Genomic DNA, 26278 nt, shown 5'->3' on the forward strand with positions numbered 1-26278 from the left:
CTGAGAAATGCGCCCTCCAGTGGCAGTGGAATGAGGGGGCTCTAGTACCCTTTTTACCACCAAACAAAGCCCTGTAAAGAAATGCAATTTGCGAGGATCAGAAGGCCACACGGCTCGTATTGCTAAACCACAAAACCAAGCAACCCCTCCCAGGGGCCGGGACCCCTTACCTGTCACGTCGGCTGAAGTAAAATTTCACTTTCGACTCAACAAAATACGACCCCAGATTCGATGGCTTGCAGTAAGACCCCTCGGCGACAATTAAACACCCGGCAAGCCAAAACACGTACACTACCGGTATCCTCTCCAGCCGGCGGGGCCGGGCTTCTACCACGTGGGTGGTTGGGGCCAGCAGTAGCGACCCGAGAAGGGCGGGAGTAGGAGGCGTGTCCCTGCCGAGGGAGGTGGGACCTGCGCAGTGGGCGGGGCTTGGGCTGATCCGAGCCACCAGCCTCCTCTCTCCTACTTTTCCCCTTTGCCTTCGCCCTTGGAGCCGCCACGTAATGCCACGTCCCCGCGCATGCGCATCTTGACTGGTGGCGGCCGCTGTTTCCGGGCTTAGGGGGCTGGAGCGGCCGCCGAGTAGGAGGCGGTGGTGGCCGCGGCCGGAGTGCAGAGTGCGGGCTTGGGGGCCAGGCCCTGCGGAGTGCAGGGAAAGTTACCTTTTCTTTCCCGAAGGAGCCGGTAGAACCGGTGGCTGAGCGACAAGATGAATTTCCTCCGCGGGGTAATGGGGGGTCAGAGTGCCGGACCCCAGCATACAGAAGCCGAGACGGTGAGAGGAGCGCGACGGGTCCGGGACTTGGGAAGCGTTCGGGCAGGAACGGGACGGAGGGCTCGGGGGCCTGGAGGTGACTTCCCGCGCCCCACCGTGGGCTGGGGGTCCACACGCCGCCTCTCCCTTTGCCTCTCTCTCTCTCCTGAAACCCCCGAGTTATTCCCTTACGCCCCAGCGCAGCCCCCGCCGCGGCGTTTCGGCCCGGCTGACAGCAGCCGCGCCCCGAAGCTCCGCAGGCCTGGCGTGAAGGGTGGTCCTCGGGTGATGCCGCCCCGGCAGGACTCGATCTTGGGCACAAGTGGCCCGACTTGTACACGCCTGGGGTCGTGGGCCCTTGCCTCCTGTCCCCTGGCGGAGAGGAACGTGAAGTCCTGCTCTCTCCGGCGCCGCCTGGAATGGGGCATGGGGGAGAACTGCAAGGTTTAAAACCCAGCTGTTGACGAGAGCAAGTGGCTAAGAATAAGACGATAGTTTGGGGGGCACAAAGCCACCTGTTCCTGTCCCTTCAGCTGAAGGAAGGTCGTTCTGCCAGGTGTTGTTAGTTCAGACCTCGTTTTTCGGGTTCCTCCAACTCTGCCATTTGGGAAATACTCGCTTGGACGTACAGGGATGTTTCGCGCTCAAACCGCTTTGGGACACATCCCCGGCTTTTCCTTAGAGTCTCCCCATTGAGAAGTCTGAACCCTTGGTAACACCATTTGCAGCGTCACTTTGCAAAATTGTTAGCTACTGACTGTTGCTAGTTGGTTACGTTTAGGATCTAGTTGGAAGTTTAGTTAGTGTTATTACAAATGAGTGTGTGACATTTTTATTTGAGGATAATTTTAGATATACAGAAAAGTGGCAAAGAATGACATTTTAAAGGTAAACTTTGTGTAGTATTCATGAACATAGCTGGGATATCTATGAATGTAGGTCCTGTGTTCTGTGTTACTGGGATCTTGAAGGATAATAATAGCTTTCATTTGCCAAGCTCTTACCTTGAGGTAGAGGCTTACCTTGAGGCTGAGCCCTAGTCCATATTCTCCTTTCATCTAACCACGCTGCAAAATAGGTAATAGTATCTTCACTTTACAAATGAAGAAATGAGGTTTAGAGACGTAAAGTAACTTGACCAAGGTCGCACTGCTAGCAGTAGTAGAGCCAGGATTCAACCATGGTTTGTCTTACTTCCTAGCCTAGGTTTTCTTGCTGATGCCCATATTTTATTTTATTTTCATTTTTTTTAAAGTTTATTTATTTTGAGAGAGAGAAAGAACATGATGAGCAGGGGAGGAGCAGAGAGAGGAAGAGAGAGAGAATCCCAAGCAGACCCTGAGCTGTCAGTCCAGAGCTGGGCATGGGGCTTGATCTCATTGAGATCATGACCTGAGCCCAGATCAAGAGTCCAAGGTTTAACCAGCTGAGCCACCCAGGTACCCATCCATATTTTAATACTTACTTGGGAATATTGGAAGTTTATGTAATATTATTAAAATTAACCTTATAGATCTGGATTAGAACTGTTTAAAGCAGTAGTTTAAAGCTAGTGAGTCTGTTTTTCTTCATTTGAAAATCAGGAGAGTTCACGCGTGTGCACCCCCCCCCCCCGATTTTGGCTTCTTTCATCTGCTCACATGGCTACAAGGTTCCCAGGGTGCCGCATTATAAGACTGTGCTCCCTCCAGATTACCAAAGGCATCCTACCTGTTGAGCTTTCGTTCATTTATTTTGTCTGACATTTTTTGTTTGAAGCACCAAGTACAGCTTATTAGAGCTTGCTTTGGCGTTAGACCTTAATTTGAATCCTTGTCTTCCACCCCTAATTTTATTGGACCAGGCAAAAGATGGATGATACCCTGAGTAAAGGAAGAGAATCACCTGCTCTTGTTGGTGTAAATGAGGGTTAAATGAAATAAGAAATAGAGCCTGACACTTAGTGTAGTTTTTATTGCATATTTTTAGAGGGAGACTATCTTTCTTTCTTTCTTTTTTTTTTTTTAAAGTAATTGGACTTGTCACTATGACTTCTGTAGGAAAGGTGGTGTACAGTTAACTTGAGTATAGAATTTTAAGCTGGAAGGCCCTTTGCAGATCTTCGAGGTTAAACGCCCTCATTTTACAAGTTAGGAACCTGACGCAATGAACATTAAAGCAGATTGTACAGTATTGCAGAGCTGAGACTAGAACACCAATCTTGCCATAGTGAATGGAACAATATAATTTTTATGTCATGATTTCAAGTGAAGCTTGAGTATCCCTTGTGTATGCTGTTTATGTAAACTGAAAGGCCCTTGTTCTTGCCTAACTTTGTTCTTGCCTATACTCAAAATTGGAAAACTAACTTATCTTTGAAGAGAATTAATAGCTTACTCCAAGTTACACAATGAATAAAATTTGTTTCACCATCTCATTCAACAGGTAAAGGGGGTCATGGGTCACTAGTTTTGAAAGTATTTGTAGGGGCTCCTGGGTGGCTCAGTCTGTTAAGCATCTCACTTTGGCTCAGGTCATGATCTCATGGTTTGTGGGTTCAAGCCCCGTGTCTGGCTCTGTGCTGACAGCTCAGGGCCTGGAGCCTGCTTCAGATTCTGTCTCCCTCTCTCTCTTTCCTTCCCTGCTCATGCTGTGTCTCTCAAAAATAATAAATAAATGTTAAAAATTTTTAAAAAAGTATTTGTACAGCATCATAGGGTGAGTGGTACAATATTAGATATTTCAACTGGTGGTTTGATCTGGCCTGGATATTCTAGTTGCCAGAGTTGGGAACCTCTAACTTCTACATTATTGTTTAATATTTTGTAATTTTTTTCATTTCTCTAAAATTAAGTTATTTTCATTGTGGTTTTCCATCTTTTGGGCTTGTCTCATCTTTATTCCAGCAGAAAGCCTCTTTTGTCTCAAGTCTACCTGTCCTTTATTTTAATTAATTTTTAATCTTGTTTTTTAATTGTTTTCTACTTACTTTTTAAAAAGATTTAAAATTTAAATTTTAATCTCTACACCCAATGTGGGGCTCAGACTTACAACCCTGAGATCAAGAGTTGCCTGCTTTACCAACTGAGCCAGTTAGACACCCCTGAAGTCTACCTGTCCTTTAAATCCACCCCTTAACTTTTTCCTCCCACCAAGCTGCAGATAATCTCTTTCCCCCCTGAACAATCTTCACATTTTAACTAGATTGTGCATTTCTTCTGCTTTCTACCTTTTCCTACCATTTGTATATGTTGCATCTCTTCTAGACTCTTAAAACTCTTTCAGTCAGAGTTCATACATATTTTAATCTTTGTTTTTTCCATAGTAGTAGATACTCAGTATTTGTTAAATGAATGAATTGTAGTGTTATATGAAAGAAATCCCAGATCTATAATCATAGCAGCTTATAGATTACTAGGTGCTAAAACAGTACTTTTTAAAGACTGCAGGAATTAAAGGTCTAGAATGATTGATATCCATTTTGTCAAATTTTTTACTTAAGGGATTTTTCACATTTACTGTGCCTTTAGTGCTTTCCTGCTTTCTCTTACTGAACTTAAATATCTTCTAAATGTTAAGAGTTACATTATTGGTTTTTTTAAAAAATTCTTTTAAGGTTTATTTATTTATTTTGAGAGAGAAAGAAAGTACAGCAGGGAAGGGCCACAGAAAGATGTGAGAGAGAGAATCCCAAGCAGGCTCCCCACTGACAGTATGGCACTGAATGTAGGGCTCGAACTCACATCTGAGGCGAGACCAAGAGTCAGACACTAAACCAACAGAACCACCCGGGCACCACATATTATTGATTTTTTTTAAGATTTTATTTTTAAGTAGTCTCTACACCCAACATGGGGCTTGAATTTACAACCCCAAGATCAAGAATCGCATGCTTTACGACTGAGCCAACCAGGCGCTCCGTTATTGATTTTATAATACCTAGCTCTTCATACTCTCAGTTAAGAGTAACTTAAAAAAAAATCCCCAAGATATTATACCAACTTTTCAAAGGGGCATTTTTTAAAAAGTTTATTTATTTGGACAGAGACGGGGGAAGGGACAGAGAGAGAAGGAAAGAGAGTATCCCAAGCAGGCTCTGCTGTCAGCACAGAGCCTGATTGCGAGGCTCCATCTCACAGACTGTGAGATCATGACCTAAGCTGAAATCAAGAGCCCAACCCATTGAGCCACCCAGCTGCCCCAAGAGTAGCTTTTGATAGGTATTAAGATATTTTCTAGGGACAAACTGTTTGTATCCTATGATAGTCAATAATTCTATAAAATTCTAAAAAATATTTTAAGCCTAGAATTTCATCCATATTAAATCCTTCATATTTTAAAGTCAAATACTTTTAAATTTGATTTCTCTTTTTTTTTACTTGAGAGAAAGGCACTGATTTCTGGTGATTGAAACCTTCTTGGTCTTGACATACTTTGCAGGCTACAAATAAACACTAATTATAGTAAAAGTCCTACTTATTTTTTTGAATGCTCACACATATTTAATTTTCCATCTACCTTTCATGTAATAGCTTTTTTTTTTTAAAGCTAGTTTCTTGAAAATCCCAAGAGAAATACTAACTATATTTGATGATAAGTCATAGGGGGATTTTCTTTTCTCAAGTTGTATCCCAAGGCAAAAAGTTGCTTAAGTCCAGAAGAAGTATGCAATTACTGTACTGATAAGTCATCTCTCTCTCTCTTTTTTTTTAAATGTTTATTTATTTTGAGAGAGAGCGAGAGAGAGAGAAAGCCTTCACGCGAGCTGGGGAGGGGTAGAGAAACGGAGAAAAAGAATCCCAAGTGGGTTTCGTGCTGTCAACTGGAGCCTGACACAGGGTTTGAGCTCATGAACTGTGAGATCATGACCTGAGCTGAAATCTGGAGTTGGGTGCTCAACTGACTGAGCCACTTATGTGCCCCAATTCATCTCCTTTTGGATCAAACATTGATCAGCTGGCTTAAAAAGCAGAAGGACTAACAATATAGAGACAGCTGTACTTTCTTGTGATAAAAATTGTTAAGAAATATGTGTTTAAATTTAGACCTAGTTTTGGTTTGGTCAAGCATATTTTATACCACATTACTATAAATGTATAGTCTAAAACTCCTGTTTGGGTTCAAGTTTCATATTCTATATTAATGCCCAGGTCAGTGTGATCACTGGTATATGTTTTCTCTCTTGGTTCTCTTGCAATAACAATATCTGAGAAAACCTTAAAAATGATTTGTGTTTTGATCACTTCTATCCAACCAAAGATGTCTCTTATTATTTATAAGTAGTGTCTGTTGAAAACTATATGGCTTTTTTTTTTAAAGGTTAATATGTAGATTATTAAGGGAAATTAAAAAATAAACCCTACAATTATTTAAATATTACACACCCTGCCAGTAACAAGGCATGTTCCAAAAAACCTGAGTAGATGACTTAAATTTGTTATCAAAAAGTATGTTGGGTGATGGTCAGAAACAAAACAAAAAACCTAATATTTATGCAAGGTTTATTAATTAGCAGTTTTCGAATATTTTCAACATGTAGGTATAAAGTAAGTTGTGCTTACCAATTTTATTTGACTAGATCTTTTTTTTCCTCTGGAGACCTTGTAGATCTGAGTGTCCTGAAGAACATACTTTGGGAAGAATTGTCCTAGAGGATATATTTTTAAAAGGAATACTACATTTTAAAAGTCTTTAATTATCATAAGCTTTATGGAGCTCATGAAGTGTTGCCCACTTAAATACCTAAAAGATTGGGATGCCTGGGTAGCTTAGTCATTTAGTCCAACTTTGGCTCAGGTCATGATCTCATGGTTCATGGGTCCAAGCCCCACATCGGGCTCTGTGCTAACCGCTCAGAGCCTGGAGCCTGCTTCAGATTCTGTGTCTCCCTCTCTCTGCCCCTTCCCCAGTCATTCTCATTCTCTCCCTCTCTCTTTTCCTCTCAAAAATAAATAAACATTAATAAAAAAATAAATACCTAAAAGATAAAATAAGTCCTGGTGCTTTGTGGTTTGAGAAGTAATTGTAAATCACTCTTGAATCTGATTATCGTTTAGGAGGGAATTTAAAAATTTCTTATGTAAATTTGCTGATAGCATATACCACATTTCTCCCTTTATGTATTCACATTTTATTGTTTATACTGCATTGGTATTTTTTGTCTGTTGTGGATATTATAGAAAAGGGCTGCTTATATTTTTATATTTCAGGCAGAAATGCTATGAACATTTTTCTACAAAAAGTTACTCCCCTTTAGTTGAAAACTTTTGTGGTGTTGAGACTTTGAGATGCTAGCATTGTGATAGGTTAATTTGGTAGACAAGTTTCATAATGATGCCTTGCTTGGAAAATAAAAATGTTCTTTTGGAAAGCATTGTTCATTTCTTAGAGAAAGCATGGAGAATAAATGAAGCAGTATATTACCTTGGCTGACTTATTGGTAATTGTAATGGAAATAGATTGTATTAGATTCATTGGATTTATTTGTGAAGAGACTAGTGTTTGACTTTGTAATGTTCCTACTTTTTTTTTTTTAGCTCAAAATAATTTAGGTCATCTGAAGATAAGACTGATCTTTGCTTTTTTTTCTTTTTTTTTCTTTTTTATAAAAGCCTCTCAGTCGTTGAGTTCAATTTGAAATAAATTTCTGCTTTTTGTGTTCTGAAACACTAGTTTTTTTTAATTAAAATTTTTTTTATTATTGGTTAACATGAATTATTTTAGTCCTGCAGTAAATAGTCAAGGTTAGGAAAGTTTTCTCCAGGGAAGCTAGAACTATGTTTTAAACTTCATGGAGGCAGTTATATGATCAAATAAGTTGGTATTAGATGCTTGATGAATATTTATTGAACCAATATTGAATTGGTTGAATGAGATTTTTTATTTTACTTATTTTTTTAATGTTTTTATTTATTTCTGAGAGAGAGACACAGCATGAACAAGGGAGGGTCAGAGAGAGAGGGAGATATAGAATATGAAGCAGGCTCCAGGCTCTGAACTAGCGGTCAGCACAGAGCCTAGAGCCTGATGCGGGGCTTGAACCCATGAACCGTGAGATCATGACCTGAGCTGAAGTCGGACTCTTAACTGACTGAGCCACCCAGGCACCCCTATTTTACTTATTTTTAATGTTTATGTTTGAGAGAGCACAGGCTGGGGATGGGCAGAAAGAGAGGGGGACAGAGGATCCAAGGGGGCCTCTGCACTGATAGCAGCAAGCCTGACACAGAGCCAGAACTCATGAACCATGAGATCAAGACTTGAGCCAAAGTTGGACACTTAACTGACTGAGCTGCCTAGGCTTCCCTGAATTATATTTTTTAATTGGCATTCCTGTCCTTCATTTTTGCATGTCAGTTAAATAGTTACTCAATACTAAAAAAAATATATATATATGGGTTTCTACTAGGAATTGTGACAAAGTGCTGCAAATTACATTATGGTGGTGTCTTTAAATTGTAAATGTACTTTCAGCATGCTGCGTTTTTTTTCAAATTTATTTATTTTGAGAGAGAGCATATCCACACCCTTGTCCACAAGTGGGGGAGGAGCAGAGAGAGAGGGAGAGAGAGAATCCTAATCAGGCTCCATGCTATCAGTACAGAGCCCAAACAGGGCTCTATCTCATGAAATGTGAGATCATGACCTTAGCTGAAATCAAGAGTCAGACGCACCTGAGTGACCCAGGTGCCCTAGCATGATAGTTTTATGTCACCTTCCTTTTTTCCCTTTTTACTTTTTAGTGGTTTTTCATTTTCACATTTCTCATCTCACTTTCTTCCTTCCTAGTCACTCCCATTCACATTGCTTCTTTTTTGGTCTCCTTTGTATATCTCTGAATAAAAGTAAATGCCACTGTTGGTTACCAAAGCAAACAAATATTAAATTCAGATTATTAGGTTATCATTCTGATTATGCTCAATTTACCAATTGTTAGTAGGATTATTTGCCCTTTTCAGTTTTGTCTTGGTAAGTGGAATTGTGAATCTCATGTGACAATTACCGGAAATGTTAAAAAGTTCTTATGCATAATCACTTGTATGAGCTACATTATCTTATACATAGTAGCTTTTTAATTAGCTTTTTATCTTTTTATTACACAAAATGGCAAACAATAGTAGTAAAGTTTAAGGCCTCCTTGACTACCATCTCTAATTTCAGTTCTCTTTCCAGAAATAACCATGATTCTTAATGTGATTTAAATCCTTTCAGAGTTTTATGAAGTTATACATTTGTACAGTATTGTACAATTATAGTATATAATTGTATGATCATATTTATCATTTTTCATAAATGATATACTGTTTATAGTGCTTTGCAGCTAACATTTTCCATTGGTTAATATATCTTAGAGATCTTTGCAAGTTAAAACATAGAACTACTTTATTAGAATTATTTAAAATACCAGATTTTCAGTTACTTTGTTAACTCACTATACTTAAGAGTATAAAAGCATCTTGATAACAGGATACATGTCCATTTATTTTGAAGAAGAGAGAGAGAGAGAGAGAGAGAGCATGCATGCAACCAGGGGAGGACAGAGAGATGAAAGAAGGATATAGCTGTCAGCACAGAGCCTGACTCGGGGCTCCATTTCACAAACCATGAGATCGTGACCTGAGCCTAAACCAAGAGTCAGAGCTTAACTAAGCCACCCACATGCCAGGATACATGATGAATTCATCACCATATTTATCGCTCAGAGCACTTAATGCTTAGCATAATATAAATTAGTTGAAGAACTACTGTCTTTTGAGTTTTTCCTTATTACCCCTTTCTGGTCTTTCTAAATAAAACTAACTCTGGGTTAAATTTTATCCAAATACATTTTTTTTTCTTTTTAGAACTGTTTTTTTTGTTAATATGTAGTATTCTGTTACTTAATGCGAGAGTCACAAACCCAAATCCCAGTAATGTCATTTGGGTAAGAACATTGTTTAATGTGGCAGGTCAGCTTATAGGAGAGCGGAGGTCTGGCTGAAACTGGAGCCTGCATATTCTGACTTGAGAGCATAGATGGAGCACAACTCCAGCCAATTGTTGCCTCCACAAATGAAGACTCAGAGACCCAATTTAATGTTAACGGTTAAGGATTCAAACTGCATGGCTTTGAATCCTGTCCAACCACTTACTAGTTTTCCGAACTTGGATTTACCCATCGTACCTCTGTTTCTTCATCTCTAAAGTGTGGATAATAATAGTGCCTATTGTATAAGGGTTTTATGTAGATTGATTGTCACATACTAAATGCTATATATATATTGCTGTATTTTAACAATTCTGAGATGCACATTAGCATGTGAACATCTCTGAAATCGTGTTGTTTCATGTAATTATAATTGGCAGTATTTCTTTTTGTTAGGTGTTACATTAAAAAATGGTAGATCTTATGGCACCTAGCTGGCTCAGGTGCTAAAATATGTGACTCTTGATCTGGGGGTCATGAGTTTGAGACCCACATTGAGCATAGAGATTACTTTAAAAAAAATAGTGGCTCTTAAAATTGATGACTTCTTAAATTGCATGAAATACAGTATTAACTATCATTAGCTATCAGGCTAATTTTCCTCCAGAATGGTAGAAATAGATTTCTGTATAAAATCTTTAAATTTTGAGATTCTGGCTTAAAAATTATTTTATTTTTTAAAATGTTTTATTTATTTTTTTAATTTTGTTTTAAATTTTTAATGTTTTATTTATTTCTGAGAGACAGAGACAGAGAGAGACAGCATGAGTAGGGGAGGGTCACAGAGAGAGGAAGATATAGAATCTGAAGCAGGCTCCACGCTCTGAGCTGGCTCTCAGCACAGAGCCCGACGTGGGGCTCGAACCCACAAACCATGAGATCATGACCTGAGCTGAAGTCGGACGCTTAACTGACTGAGCCACCTAGGCGCCCCTAAAAATTATTTTAAACACTGTGTAGGCCAGACAGATTTTTGAGATAGTATGCCAAACAAATACATTATTACTTTCTAGGAAAGATTGAGTATTTAAAAAAATTTTTTAATGTTTGTTTTTATTTTTGAGAGAGAGAAAGACACAGAGTGCGAGCAGGGAAGAGAGAGGGAAACAGAATCTGATGCAGGCTTCAGGCTCTGAGTTGTCACCACAGAGCCCGATGCGGGGCTTGAACTCACAAACAGTGAGCTCATGACTTGAGCCGAAGTCAAGACGCTTAACCAGCTGAGCCACCCAGGCACCCTGAGTATTTTCAACTTATTCTGAGTGTTGAGTAGTAAGTAGCCTTAGAGTTTATCTAGTTTATTCTTACATCCTGCAGATGATGAAACTGACTTAGATTATATTTAAGATACAGTCAGTCCTTGTTATTCATCTTTTCCATGCTTGCAAATTCACCTGTGCTAAACTTTATTTGTAGTTCCAAAATCAGTACATGTAGCCCTTGCAGGTCATTTGTGGACACGTACAGGATAGTGAAAAATTTGAGTCACCTGATCTGTGTGTCCCCAATTGAGGTCACACAAGGAGATACTCTGACTTCTTGTTACAACTCTCCTATTAAACCGGTGTCATTTTCACAGTCTATTTAGTATCATGTTTTTTTGCATTTTTGTGCTTCTTGTTGCTGATTTTCCTGTTAAAAATGACCCCACATGTAGTGCTGAAGTGCTCCCTAGTGTTCCTAAAGCACAGGAAGGCCTGGTGTTTTCACAGAGAAAATATGTGTGTTGTATAAAGCTTCCTTTAGGCATGAGTAATAGTGCTGGTGACTGTGAGTTCAGTGTTCATGAATCAAGGACATGTATTGAAAAAGATGTCTTTAAAGAAATACACATAAAACAGGGTTATGTATTGGATTCATTGGGGAAAATGTGACCACAGGCTCACAGGAACCTAGCCCTGTATTTCTCTTAGATGCAAAGGTTCATTGTCTGCTAATTCACTTCCGTGGTCACACGGACATAACAATATGTAAAGAACATAACTGCATGTTAAAGAACATAACAATGATGAATAACAAGAATCAACTTTTTCAGAAAGTAGATAAACAGTGAGTCAGTCAGGTGCTATGTTAGAGCATATAAGAGAATAAAAGCAAGGTCTAATAGATTCTGGAAATTTCTTTAAATTTTTCTGTTTAGTTATTGAAGCAATAGTGAAAACTGCTTATTATAAATAATTCATATCAGTGTGTAGTCTAAAATTGCCCCTTTCTTCTTCCCATCAAAATCTCATTTCCCATTGCCAGGGGTAATTTCTAGTGAAGTTTAGCATATATCCTTCCAGAATATTTTCTTTGCATTTGCCAGTATGTCTGTTATACAAATGAGTTCTTTATAAGAGTGGCATATGGGGCACCTGGGTGACTCAGTCAGTTAAGCGTCTGGTTCTTGACTTCAGCTCAGGTCATGATCTTCATGCTTTGTGAGTTCGAGCCCAACATAGGGCTCGTGCTGACAGTGCAGAGCCTGCTTGGGATTCTCTCTCTATCCCCCCTCTCTCTTCCCCTCCATTGCTCTTGTTATCTCTCTCAAAATAAATAAACAACAACAACAAAAAGAGTGGCATAGTTAATTAAAAATCTAATAGCAGATGAGGCACCTGGGGGCTCAGTTGATTGAGCGTCCAGCTTTAGCTCAAGTCATGATCTCATGGTTCTTGAGTTCGAGCCCCATGCCAGGCTTGCTGCTGTCAATTCAGAGCCCATTTTGGATCCTCTTCCCCTCTGCTGCTTGCGCTCTCTCAGAAACAAACATTAAAATTATATATATATATTAAAAAATTTAATAGTAGATACTAAGATTTTTCTATTCGCTAATCAGTAAACATATATTCCCATAGAGTTTAAAAAATATTTACAAATTTGTTTGTCTCAAATGGGCTGAAATATCTGTCTCCTTTCGTTGATACCAGTTTTCTGTCCTGTAACTGTACATGTCTTATTTGTGTTTATATCTCTCTTTATTCAGGCAGTGAAATTCTGGGAAGGGTACTTGTTTCAAGAGTTCAGAATGCTTACTTGAAATGTGTGTTGGTAATCTACTGAGATAATGACTGTTTTGGTAAAAAGCCTAGGTATAAACATTTCTGACTTTTTAACAATGTAGACTTGATTAATTTCTTCTATATTCTAACTCATTCTTTAGATCAGTAATGGCAGCAAAATGTTAATTAAGGAGAAAATGGTATCAATATATGTGGGATTTAAGCCTTTTACTCCCTTTCCAATTCTTCCATCATGTCGATGAGAGTGAGGATTCAGACAAGAGTACATTTATGAATTTTTGTTTAATTTTTTTAAGTTTATTTATTTTGAGAGAGAGAGAGAGAGCAGAGTTGGGGCAGAGAGAGAGAATCCCAAGCAGGCTCCGCACTGTCAGCGCTGAGCCTGACTCAGGGCTCAAATGCATGTACTATGAGATCATGACCTGAGCTGAAACCAAGAGTCGGACGCTCAACTGATTGAGCCACCCAGGCACCCCTTATGAATTTTGCTTTAAACTACAAGTTGGCTTCCTTGGTTGGTTTCTGAGATAGTGAGTGAGTTACTAGTAATTCACCTTAGGATCCCATTTGGGACACTGAATAAATTTATCCTTTAACTCTAAAACAGTGCATTTTTCCTTCTAATGGTAACATGCTCATTCACTCTGCTTCCCTACTTTTCCACTTGCTTTGTTTTGTTACCCATTACCCACACTTCTGGCTATATCCAAATCAGTGCTTAACTTGGGGCCCTCTGAACAACTAGGCTATGTAAAGTCGTACTCTCCACCTAATCACCATCTCATTTCCCTAATTATTCCCCTATCACGTTCTCTCTTTATCTTAATTATTTTGTAATGTTGTCTCCTTGCCATTATCGTTCTGTTAGAATAGGGACCTTCTACAGTGGCTCACTGCTGTTCCCTCAGAATAGTTTTGCAGTGCTTTGCAAAATGTTAAGCGCTCTAATGATATTTCTCAAACTGTGATGAAAGACCTGTTGCTTTAGGTTTTTGTTTTTAGTTTCCAGTTAATCACAGACAATACTTCTATAAAACACAATAAAAATGAATTGCTGGGAAAATGGAGTAACAGTACACATAGACATACTTACGTGCATAAAAATATGAAGCCCCATTTTTTCTATAGTCATAAAATACCCATTTACAGAAGTTTCTAAATGCTTAATCCCAGTTTCTAATCTTACCTTGTCACAGACCATGCTTTCTGGCTGCCCTGAGGATGGCCTCCATGAGGGTAGCAGCACTCTGATGTTTGTTGAATGACTGAGTGAATGAACAGCCTACCTACAGTTATGGTGCTGAATTCTTCAGATATATTGCTCCTTTGACCTTTGTCCTTGCCAAAACCCAGAGTGTTTGCTGAGATATAGAAGAGTGATTGCTGATTCATGATAATCAAACTTCAGCTAGCTTTAATCACTGCTAGTTTTTGATTTTTTAATTGTATCTTTTAAAAAGCAATATTTGACCCCATGTTTGTTTAAGGAAAATCCATAGAAGTTGAATCCCAAACAGTGGCTCTCCCAGACATTTTATTCTTTAGCACTCCTAGCCTCTTAAATTCAGTTCTTTTAATTATTCTTCTGCTTTGTTTATCCCTTCAGCTCTTTGCCCATTACCAGCATCCTAAAACGTTTTTTCTTAACCTTATTCCTTATCTATTATAATCTGACCTTTTTTTCTCTCTTTTTCTACTCCAATTTGTCCTTATCTCAGCCAGGTTAATTCTAAAAGAGTGATTATATTAATTTTTGTAGTTATTTTTAAGTATTATAGAGTACTGATTTTTCTTAATACTTGATAGCTGCTGCTTCCCCCCACCCCCCTCACCATAGCTTCTGGTTATAGCTTTCGCAAGGTAAAAAGTAAAGCTCCAACTCCCTTAGAACAAGGGACAACAACCCTGGCTGACCAGGTAAATCAAAGGCTTCTCAGCGTCCTTTATGAGCTATAGTGAAAGTAAAACCTGCTCATAGAAACTGCATTTCAGTCTCCCCCTGTAAAGTCCTGCAGTCCATGTAGTTTGCAACAGTAACTCAGATTCACATTTTTCTGCATAGAAGGCAGTATAAGCCATTAGAGTGTAGGCTTTGGAGTGAGACATCTACAGCTTGGGTAGAAAGAATCTGGACTGTGCCACCAAATTGGCAGTGTATTCTGGGATGTATTTGTTTCTGAGCCTTAGTTTCTTCTGTAAAATAAGACTAAGAATGCATGGACCAGAATATAGTCATGGTCTATGCCTAGATGGAAAGAAGACTTGGAAAGTAGTCTATGTAGATAGACATCTATGTGCCCAGCTAAAACACAGAGGGTTCAAATAATTGAAAGGATAAAAATGGAAAATGAGGCACAATTATACTGCATTAAATTGGTTTTTCAAGTAAGGAATAAGGGGCATAATGGTCTTTGAGATCTACAATTTCTGCATATAACTTCAGCATTCTTGTGCTATAGAATTTTTGCTTGGTAACTATCAGCTGATAAATACAGACAGCGTTTGGCCTAAAACATGGCTAAATCTTTGTAAGGTTTGGAACATATGTGTTTTCCTTTCATTTAGTTTCAGTCATCTGTAGAGTAGCAATGTAGCACCTGATTATAGAGAGATCATGTATTCAGAAACTTCAACCATCTGGAATATTATCAGGAGGTAATAGACTTTCCTATAGCAAAAGTAGAAGTTGCAAGGCCCATGTACTCAATCTTGATTTGAAGCCTGAATGATTTTTTTGTTAATAGAAAAACTATATTTGCATGCCTGGGTTGCTTAATCAGTTAAGTGTCTGACTTCAGCTCAGGTCATGATCTCCTGGTTAGTGGGTTCAAGGCCCACACTGGGCTTTTCAGACAGAGAAGCTGGTAATTAATTTTAGATTACTATCAGAAAAAGCTAAAATGAAAAGACCACTTAGGTCCCTGACAGAAGGTATCAGAAGTAACTCAATCTACTGATTCTAGATAAATAAGTTGTTCTTATATTCACTTTGATTCTCATTGGCTTGCACTATGGTTGACTGCTTTTGAGTTCATCTTTAAGTTGCTAGAGAGAAAGTTCTGATTAAAACCTCCAATTTGGAAGAATATGTACTTGCCATCACAACCCAGGTTTAACAGGTTAAAAAACATGCTTATATTCTTAAAAATAGTCTTGATAGAGGGGCACGTGGGTGGCTTAGTTGGTTAAGCATCTGACTTCAGCTCAGGTCATGATCTCGCTGTTCATGAGTTTAAGCCCTGCATCGGGCTCTGTGCTGACAGCTCAGAGCCGGAGCCTGTTTCAGATTCTGTGTCTCCCTCTCTCTCTGCCCCTCCCCTGCTCACACTTTGTCTCTCTCTGTCTCATAAATAAACATTTTTTAAAAAAAGTCTTGTTAGATATTTACCCAAACCCAAGAAAGAATGGATTTTACTTCTGTAAGTATAATAGTGATTAATTTTAATATTTTAAAAAGTACATTTTTCAACTAAAAATAGTGATTTATTTGCTCATTTATCAGAGCTTATTGAAGCAAATACTTTGAACTCATTAGAAAAGTATATTTTTAGTTAACATTTTAATCTTACATATTCTTATTTTTCCCACATTATTTTAGATTAGCCATCATTCTCAGAAATGACAAATTATTGTAAAAGGGAAATTTTCTTATTTTAGAAAGTCTCCCATGGTGTATTATTTTAATAGAACGTGTGTGTGTGTGTGTGTGTGTGTGTGAGTGTGAGAGAGAGAGAAAGAGAGATGAAAATTATTTTTTGGTTCATAGATGTGTAAAATTTAAAAACTCAAATTAGACCAATTTTTTTTAGGTGTTTTTATTATAGAATGGGGACAGGACCCATGGGCAGAAAGAGCTGCCTAGTCCAATTTCTTATTGTGAATATGAAATGCTATTTTATACATTAAAATATGTGCAAACAATAACGAAATAATTTTTGGTGCCTGAAATTCCTTCCTCATATTATCTGATGATACCACAGCAGGTTCCAGGCCATCAGCACAGAGCCTGACATGGGGCCTGACCCCACGAACCATGAGATCATGACCTGAGCTGAAGTCGGAGGCTCATCCAACTGAGCCACCCAGGTATCCCTGAACTACTTATCCTTTAATTCTTGACTCAAGAATGGCATCCTTGGGGTGCCTGGGTGGCTCAGTCCGTTGAGCGTCTGACTTCGGCTCAGGTCATGTTCTCACGGTTTGTGGGTTCGAGCCCTGCATGGGGCTCTGTGCTGACAGCTAGCTCAGAGCCTAGAGCCTGTTTCAGATTTTGTGTCTCCCTCTCTGACCCTCCCCTGCTCATGTTGTCTCTCTCTCTCTCAGAAATAAATAAAACATTAAAAAAATTTAAAAAAAAGAATGGCATCCTTAAATACACCATTCTTAAACAGTATCTGTCTTAATCTATTTGGGATGCTCTAACAAAAATACCATAATCTGGGTATGGCTTAAACAACACACATTTATTTCTCAGTTCTGGAATCTGAGGAGTCCAAAATCAAGGCACTGGTAGATTCTGTCTGCTGAGGGTCTGCATTCTGGTTCAGACATAGCCATATTCTCACTGTGTCCTACTTGGCAGGAGGGGAGACAGAGCTTTCTGGGGTCTCTTTTAATAAGGACACTAATTTCATTCATGAGGACTCTGTCTTCATTACCTAATCATTTCCCCCAAAGCCCAATTTCTTCATACCATCCCATTAGGGGTTAGGATTTCTAAATTTCCACGGGGGGGGGGGGGGGGGGGCAGAGGAGAAGGGGACATTAACATTCAGTCTCTAGCAATTTCACTTTCACATTGAATTGACTATGTTTTGTGCCCCAGTTTTACTCTGCACCTAGTTTTATACCCTTAACTTGTTATTAAACTTTATTTATGTGACTATCTTCCTTTACAAGCTCCTTGTGGTCAGAGACCATATCTTATTTTGGTTAGTGCAAGAACAAATACATGTGTACGCAATATGTGTATATTAACTGAGCGATGACTGTGTATTCTAGTTAAAAAAATTTGGACCTTATTCTATAAACAACAGGGGACCAATTGAGGACCTTTTTATTATTTTTTTTTATCAATTAAGAGCTGATTTCATACTATTATTTTTTAAAGTCAGTTTATTTATTTTGAGAGAGAGAGAGCACATGAGCAAGAGAGGGGCAGAGAGAGATACAGAATCCCAAGCATGCTCCACACTTTGCAGTGAGTCTGATGCAGGGGCTTTGATCTCATGACCACAAGATCATGACTTGAGCTGAAATCAAGAGGCAGATGCTTAACCAATTGAGCCACCCAGGCACCTCTGATTGCATATTATTTTGATCAGAGTAAAGATAGGATTTTAGTATACGTGCTGCCGAAGCGAGCACGTAAAGGTAGGATTTTAAAAGATGAGTTCAGTGATGAAAATATCCTAGAAATTCTAATAAAACGTAAACCATTTTTGCTTTACTCCATTATTGCTCTTTTTTGTCTATAAAGGTAATTCCTGTTTATCAAAATTCAAACATGAGAAGTAATGTAAAAAATGAACATTTCCAGCAACATACAAAATGGCAATATGGTACATCATCTTAATTTTTTCTATAGATATTCACATTGTTTATTAATGGTATCATTTTAATCCAAAATGAACTAATGCCAAACATACCACTTACAATTTTTCCACTTTTTTCTATTAAAAAATGGCTCTGCTTCATTCATTTGATCAACTGCATAGTTTTTGTGTACCATATGTTAATTATTGTCTCATTGAGAATAATTGCCCTCCTCCCTTTTTTTTCAAGTAACAGAAATTTATTGTTCAAAGTCGTAGAATGGGGCGCCTGGGTGGCTTAGTCGGTTAAGCGTCTGACTTTCGCTTAGGTCATGATCTTGCGGTTCGTGGGTTCGAGCCCCGCGTCGGGCTCTGTGCTGACTACCAGCTCAGAGCCTGGAGCCTGTTTCAGTCTGTCACTCCCTCTCTCTCTGACCCTCCCCTGCTCACGCTGTCTCTCTCTCTCTCTCTCTCTAGAAATAAATAAAAACCTTAAAAAAAAAAAAAAAGTCGTGGAAGCTGGAAGTCTGAGTTCTGGGTGTGCCAGGTCGCAGACTACTTATTATGTTCTTAGGTGGCGGGAGCTGGATTTCCTTTTTAGCTATTAAAAGTATTGCTGCAAAGAACATCCTAGTATAAAACATTGTGTAACTGCGGGGGTGTTTTTAAAGAGTAAAATCCTAGAAGTAGGAATGCCTGGCTAAAACAAGGGTATGAATATTTTAGGTTGTAATATGTTTTGCCAAATTACCACTTTTTTAGGTTACTTTCTCTCTGATAGAATATAAGCAAGTTAATGAATATATCTTTGCCTATCCTAGATAGTTCTATTTTAAAATTTGTATTGGGGTGCCTGGCGGGCATAGTCAGTAGAAGGTGGAACTCGATCTTGGGGTTGTGACTTTGAACCCCACATTGGGTGTGGAGATTCCTTAAAAATAAAATATTTCAAAAGTAATTAAAAATTATTTTATTAAAGTATGCAGAAAAGTATGCATGACAAATATGTAATCCTCACAACCTGAACACAACTATGTAACCAGCACCCAGATCGAGGAACAGAACATTATCAAGACCCAAAAAGTTCCCTTTGTATTCTCAGTCACTGCCTGTCTGCATGAGTAACCACTATACTGACTTTTAATTAAACAGATTAATTTTACTTGTTTTTTTTTTAATAAAATGAAATCATAGAATAGTTGGTACTTTAATCTTAGTCTGATAGGTAAAAATAATCTCATTGCTATTTTAGCTTGTATTTATCTTCATAACAATGGAGATTATCTTTGTGTAGATCTCAGAGCTTTTTAAAAAAGTTAACACTCAAATATTAGCATATTTAGAGCACAAAATAAAATACTGAAAATAAAAACAAAGCAAACCCCCAAACTCTAGGATTATGATCATCTCAATCCAATATTCCTAAAGCCAGATTTCTCTATCAGCATCAAGTAGCCTTCAAATATCCACATTCAACAAATAATTGAAGAGTTTCTAGACATGGAAGATCATATTTTGACACAAGTCTTTATATACACTAACCATTGATGAAGCTGAGGCTGGAGTTCAAGCCCTGCATGGTATTGGAACTCAAATGGGAATCCCAGGTCTAGAACTGGTGCTTAAGGTCTAGGGCTAGTGAAAAGCATAAAATACCTATAAATGATTCCCATTACTAGTATCCGTTATAAATGACCTAGAAAAAATTAACAGAAGATATACAAGACCCAAGTAGAGGAAATTAGAGTCATACTAGGGAAAACTATTTTTGGCCTAAGAGATTCTTTAAGCTTGAAAGTAACAAGCTTCATGTTTTCAAGAGATAGTTACATAGTTTTTCTAATGGTAAAAAACAAAATTGTGGTAGAAGAAAAATCAACCAGTTATTTAATAAAGAGAAAGTTGTATTATTTGTGTTTTGGAAAGTCAATGTAATTGTTACAAAAGTAAATATAGTTTAAGGTAGGAATAATTTTTAAATGTGAGCAGTTAGAATGAATAAAATCAGAAAGTAAGGCTAGGCTTGGACAGAATATGATATTCTGTCCACAGTATGAAGAAATGCAAATCAGCATTGTAAAGACTTTTAGAAATCCTGCAGTGCAGAAACCTATTTAATTTTGTATAACCTTGTGTTTCCTGCTGGTTTTGGGATCATAAGAAATCTATTAATATCTTCTGGGACACTAGAAATCTGCAGAACATAATTTGTTGGAAAACACTATGTATTTAAACACCACTGATTCAGATACATAGGGTAGGAAAATGTGAGTGGTATGTCATAATATTACTTTTAGAGTCTTAGTAACAGTCATTAAAGAGTGAATAAAAACTTAAAATAGTAACCGTTAGAACTTTACAGAAGCCAAGTATCATGGTTTTAAAAACTGTTCTTTATCAGATATTTTCAAATATTTTCATCCAGCTGGTGGCTTATCTTTTCATTCTCTTGAGAGTGTCTTTTGAACAGAAGTGATAAGGTCCAGTTTATTTAGTTTTTCTTTAGGGATTGTGCTCTTAGTATATCTGAGAAGTCTTTGCCTAATTGAAGGTCACTAGGATTTTCTCTTACGCTCTCTTCTAGAAGTTTTATAGTTTTAAGTTTCCAATTCTTTTAATGCAATTTTACATACACAGTTTAGTACTTTTGCTTCAGTGGGCTCATAATTGACATCTAGTTTTACAACTTTTCTTTTTTTCCCCACTGTTTATTAAATCATTGTATTTTCATATCAGTACAGTTAATTGTTTTGAGTAGCTGCATAATATTCCACCAAAGCATGTATAATTTATTTAGTTTTTCTTCTCTTGATGGACAGTTGTTTCCAATTTTTTCCCATTGTAAATAATACCCAAAGGTTTTATTTTATTTTATTTTATTTTTATTTATTTATTTTGAGAGAGAGAGTGCACGAGCAGGAGAGGAGCAGAGAGAGAAGGAGAGAAGAATCCCAAGCAGGCTCTGCACTAACAGTGATATCAAGAACCGTAAGATCATGACTTGAGCTGAAATCGAGAGTCCAGTGCTTGACCAACTAAACCACTGTTGCTGCCTCCCTGAAGGTTTATTTTAAAATGCAGCTTGAACTTTAATTCCTGTAAATTAATTAAAAGCTTTTATAATAGAAATATTTCATCTTTATAGATTTTGAGGCACACTTAAAACTTATAATTTTAAGTTTTTATTTATGTAAGTAATCTACACCCAATGTGGGACTCAAACTCATGACCTTGCATGCTCTCCTGACTGAGCCAGCCAGGCACCCCAAAACTTAGTATTTTTGGTATATAATTCTGACTTTCTTCTTCAAATACTTAGTGGAAATATTAGGGTGATGTTATAAACAATTAGTATTTCAAAAAAAGTTTTAAGTAAGTTCCCATCTTCATAACCCTGCTTTCCTCTTGGTTCAAACAGTTGTAAGTGGCATGTTTAGAAAGTTTTGGTTCTACTAATAATTTCTCTTAATTCCTCAACTTACATGACTTATTTAACTTTTCTTTCGCTACTTCTGTTTTTCAAGTCTCTGTGAGAAATCTGTTTCTCACAGTTAAGATTTGTGAAAGACCATTTCCATGACATCTCATTTGTTGATTTTTGTTTTCAAAATTAGATGGTATAAATTTAGGGGGGAACTTCTTGTTTCTTTTTTGTCCTTTTAAGTTCTGTTTATGCTACTTCATTTTTCCATGACAGATTCAAAAGCTTTGTGACAGAGTTGCTTCATCTACCTTGCTGGATGATCGAAGAAATGCTGTTCGTGCTCTCAAATCGTTATCTAAGGTTTGTAACGTTTTATCACTTACTAAGTTTATTAAGTTGGATATTACTTATTTTAACAGCATTTTTCTTTTGTACAGAAATACCGCTTGGAAGTGGGTATACAAGCTATGGAACATCTTATCCATGTTTTACAAACAGATCGGTAAGTCTCTTTTTAATGACTTTTCTCGCCAAATTTTCTTGCAATTTTAATTCATTTGTTTTAGAGTCACTATTTTAGAAATGAAATGATTAACTTACTAAGGTTATTAAGTTTTTATTTTCAGTTGTTTCAGTAAATACTTATTGGATACTAAGTGCAAACCATTGTGCTAACCATTAAGACAGAATCTCAGGGGTTGAAATCTTTCCATTATATGAAAATGGAATGAAGTGCTTCTCATTAAAAGCTGAAGGTTTGGGGTTTGAATTGGGCAATTGGATATTTTGATACTCAATTAGATACACTGTATATATTGTCCTATAATGTAATATACGTATTATGGTATATCACTTATCCAGACTTCCCTTTATGGGGAAAGAAACTGGACTAATAGAATGAGGTTAAATCTGAGCATGTCCTAAGAGAAAAGGTCACTCAGCCTATTTTTATCACTTCCAATTTCTTTTTAAGAGATTTTATTGCATCTTTGGTTTTAATTAACAACTATACATGAATAGCTTTCAAAAATCTTACATCTAGTTAAATATATATTACAACTCAATGGACATTTCTACATATCAAGATCTATCATAGATATCTCAAATTCAGAATGTTCAAGAGTTAATTTATATCTCATTCTCCTGCTCCTAATCACCACCTCCCACCATCTCCTTCAACTGCTTCTGACCCAAGTCTGACCTAGTTGGTAACACCATTAACACCATTCCGTTCAAGGAAGAAACTGTAGGATTCATGCGAACTCATCCCTCTCCTTAACCCTTTGCTCATCCGAACCAAAACCCAGCTAGAATCCATGCATTTCTATTTCCTTGTTAATTTTTTTAAAAAAAAATTTTTATAGTTTATTTCTTTTTGAGACAGAGAGAGACAGCATGAGTGGGGAAGGGACAGGGAGAAAGGGAGACAGAATCTGAAACAAGATCCAGGCTCTGAGCTGTCAGCACAAAACCTGATGCAGGGCTCGAACCCAGGAACCGTGAGATCATGACCTGAGCTGAAGTCAGACCTTTAACAGACTCAGCCACCCAGGTGCTCCTTGATTTCCTTTGTTGATTTTTAGTTCTGGCTTAGTATCAATCACTGAAACCATTTTCAGAGACACTGTGTGTGTGTGTGTGTGTGTGTGTGTGTGTATGTATATATTTTAATGTTTGTTTATTTTGAGAGACGGAATATGAGCGAGGGAAGGGCAGAGAGACTAGGAGAGAGAGAGAATCCCAAGTAGGCTCCACACTGTCAGCACAGAGCCTGACATGGGACTCAGTCTCACAAACTGGGAGATCATGACCTGAGCCAAAATCAAGAGTCGGATGCTCAACTGACTGGCCCACCCAGGTGCTCTTGTATTAATTGTCTTTATTATTATTATTATTATTATTACTTTTGCTGTATAACAGATTAGCAAAACTTAGTGGCTAAAATAATAAATATTTATTATCTCATACTTTCTGTGGATGAGAAATTCAGAAGTGACTTAGCTAGGTGGCTCTGGCTCAGGGTCTCTCATGAGGTTGCATCCAAAATGTCAGCCAGGATGGTAGTCATCCAAAGGCTTGACTGGGAAGATACGGTTCCAAGATGACTCACGCACTCTGCTGATGGCAGGAGGCTTCACCGCCTCATCATGGTGCTGTCTCTATAAGGCTGCTTCAGCATCCTTATGATATGGTAACTGGATTCTCCAAGAACAAGCAATTTTAGAGAGAAAGCAAGAAGAATGCCAAAATCCCTTTTGGAACCTAGTCTCAGATGTTGCATACCATCCATTCTACCACATTCTGTTTGTTAGAAGCAATTTAATAAATATAGCATACACTTAAGAGGAGGAAAATTAGGTTCCATCTTTTGAAGGAATCTGTACCAAAGAGTTTTTGGACATAGTTTAAAACAACTACTACCCCCAGGCTGTATTCTTTGCCTCTGATCTTTTTGTCCCTCCATTCAGTCTGTGCATTGTAAGAACTACCTATTTGATGTATAAATCTTTTTTCACTTAATGCATTTCACCAGCTCAGTGCAATGTGAAGTCTTCTTTCTTTTCCTTTTTTTAATGTTTATTTTTTTGGGGGGGTTGGAGCAAGCATGAGTGGAAGAGGTACAGAGAGAAGGGGACAGAGGATCTGAAGCGAGCTCTGTACTGACAGTGTTCAAAATCATGAACCGTGAAATCATGACTTGAATCAAAGCTCACTGAGCCACCCAGGTGCCCCTAGTCCAAGTTCCTAAACAAGCAAAGAGTAAATAAACTTTTGAAGGTTTTGGTATTGTCTATCTAATCTCATAGCCTCTTATTCAGTTATATTTTAGTAATGCCTACCTGCTTATTCATACCAGTTAGAATCTTTCCTCCTGTCAGACAGTAGAACTCACATTTGGCTATCTTTTCAAAGCCAAGGAATTCTAATACATTTGAATAAATGCATTGGATATATTAGGACTATCTCGTTTTTGTTTTTTTGTTTAAGTTTTATTTATTCTGAGAGGGACAGAGACAGGGCAAGTGGGGTAGGGGGTAGAGAGAGAGAATCCCAAGCAGACTCCATGTTGCCAACACAAAGCCCGATGTGGGGCTTGAACTCACGAAACTGTGAGATCATGACCTGAGCTGAAACCAAGAGTAGGATGCTTAACCTACCGAGCTACCCAGGTGCCCCAAGACTGTTTTTTTGGTTTATTTTTAAGTAGCCCCAACATGGGGCTTGAACTAAAGACCCTGAGATCAAGACCTGAGCTGGGTATCAAGAGTCAGACACTTAACTGACTGACCCACCCAGGTGCTCCTGGACTGTTTTATTAACAGCATAGTGAATAACTGTAGTAGACAGAATAATAGCCCCCTGAAGGATGGTCACATCCTAATTGCCACATCCTCTGAATGTTACCTTACAGATAACTTTGCAGAAAGGACTTTGCAGGTGTGATTAAATTAAAGACTTTGAGATGGGGAGATTATCAGGTTATCCTGGTGGACCCAGTGTAATCCCAAGGTTTCTTAAAAGTGAAACAGGAATGCAAAAGAGGAGGTCAGAATGAGGTAATAGGAGAAGATCTTAACCTGTGGTTGCTGGCTTCGAAGATGGAGGAACTAGGCTTCTAGAACTGCAAAAGGCATGGGAACGGATTTTCCCCTAGAGCATAGAAAGGAAGGCAGCCCAGCTGAGACCTTGATTTTGGTCTAGTGAGACCCATTTCAGACTTCTGAACTGTAAGATAATGTATTTGTATTGTTTAAGTTGGTGGTAATTTGTTACAGCATCAATGAAAGTCAAATATAGTAAACTAAAGTTATTTGCTTTATAGTCCAAGTTAGAGAAAATGGAGCTGAGATCAAAAAAACTCAACATAGTGTGATGACTGTGCATATATACAATCTAATTTTTCTTTTATATTCCATGTGTCTTTATTCCATGTGCATATTTCCTCATTGAGTCTTAAAAGGTTAGTAATGAAATGACTAACATCTCAGTATGGAAAATAGAATGTTACCTTTCTTTTATTGTCATTTTAAGTGCACAGCAGAAAATAAATATGTAGATATTAGATATCCTTGATATAAAGGTTAAGAAATTGAGTTTTTAAACCCTAGAGGAGAAAGCAGGAAACAACCTCCTTGACCTCCACCGCAGCAACTTCTTACTTGACATATCCCCAAAAGCAAGGGAATCAAGAGCAAAAATAAACGATTGGGACCTCATCAAGATTAAAAGCTTCTGCACGGCAAAGGAAACAACCCACAAAACTAATAGGCAACCAACAGAATGGGAAAAGATAGTTGCAAATGACATATCAGATAAAGGGTTAATATCCAGAATCTGTAAGGAACTCACCAAACTTCACACCCGAAAAACAAACAACCCAGTGAAGAAATGGGCAGAAGATATGAACAGACACTTCTCCAAAGAGGACATCCAGATGGCCAACAGACACATGAAACGGTGCTCAGCATCCCTCCTCATCAGGGAAATACAAATCAAAACCACACTGAGATACCACCTCACGCCAGTCAGAGTGGCTAAAATGAGCAAATCAGAGAACTCTAGATGCTGGCGAGGATGTGGAGAAACGGGCACCCTCCTACACTGTTGGTGGGAATG

At 38.1% G+C, this 26278-nt stretch overlaps 1 protein-coding gene across 2 annotated transcripts in view; it reads left to right on the forward strand.

Annotated features, from left to right (window-relative positions):
* The first annotated feature begins 544 nt into the window (after positions 1–544).
* The window catches only part of USO1 (USO1 vesicle transport factor), an 89014-nt gene continuing 63280 nt past the window's right edge, over positions 545–26278 (forward strand). For both annotated transcript variants that reach the window (XM_039230968.1, XM_039230969.1), the window contains exons 1-3: positions 545–775; positions 21935–22021; positions 22099–22163. In XM_039230968.1, coding sequence (XP_039086899.1) covers positions 710–775; positions 21935–22021; positions 22099–22163 — 218 coding nt within the window. In that variant the 5' untranslated portion in view covers positions 545–709. The remainder of the gene's footprint in view (positions 776–21934; positions 22022–22098; positions 22164–26278) is intronic.

This window comes from Hyaena hyaena, unplaced genomic scaffold (assembly GCF_003009895.1).
Source record: "Hyaena hyaena isolate Hyena2069 unplaced genomic scaffold, ASM300989v1 scaffold_54, whole genome shotgun sequence".
NCBI classification, from domain to species: domain Eukaryota; kingdom Metazoa; phylum Chordata; class Mammalia; order Carnivora; family Hyaenidae; genus Hyaena; species Hyaena hyaena.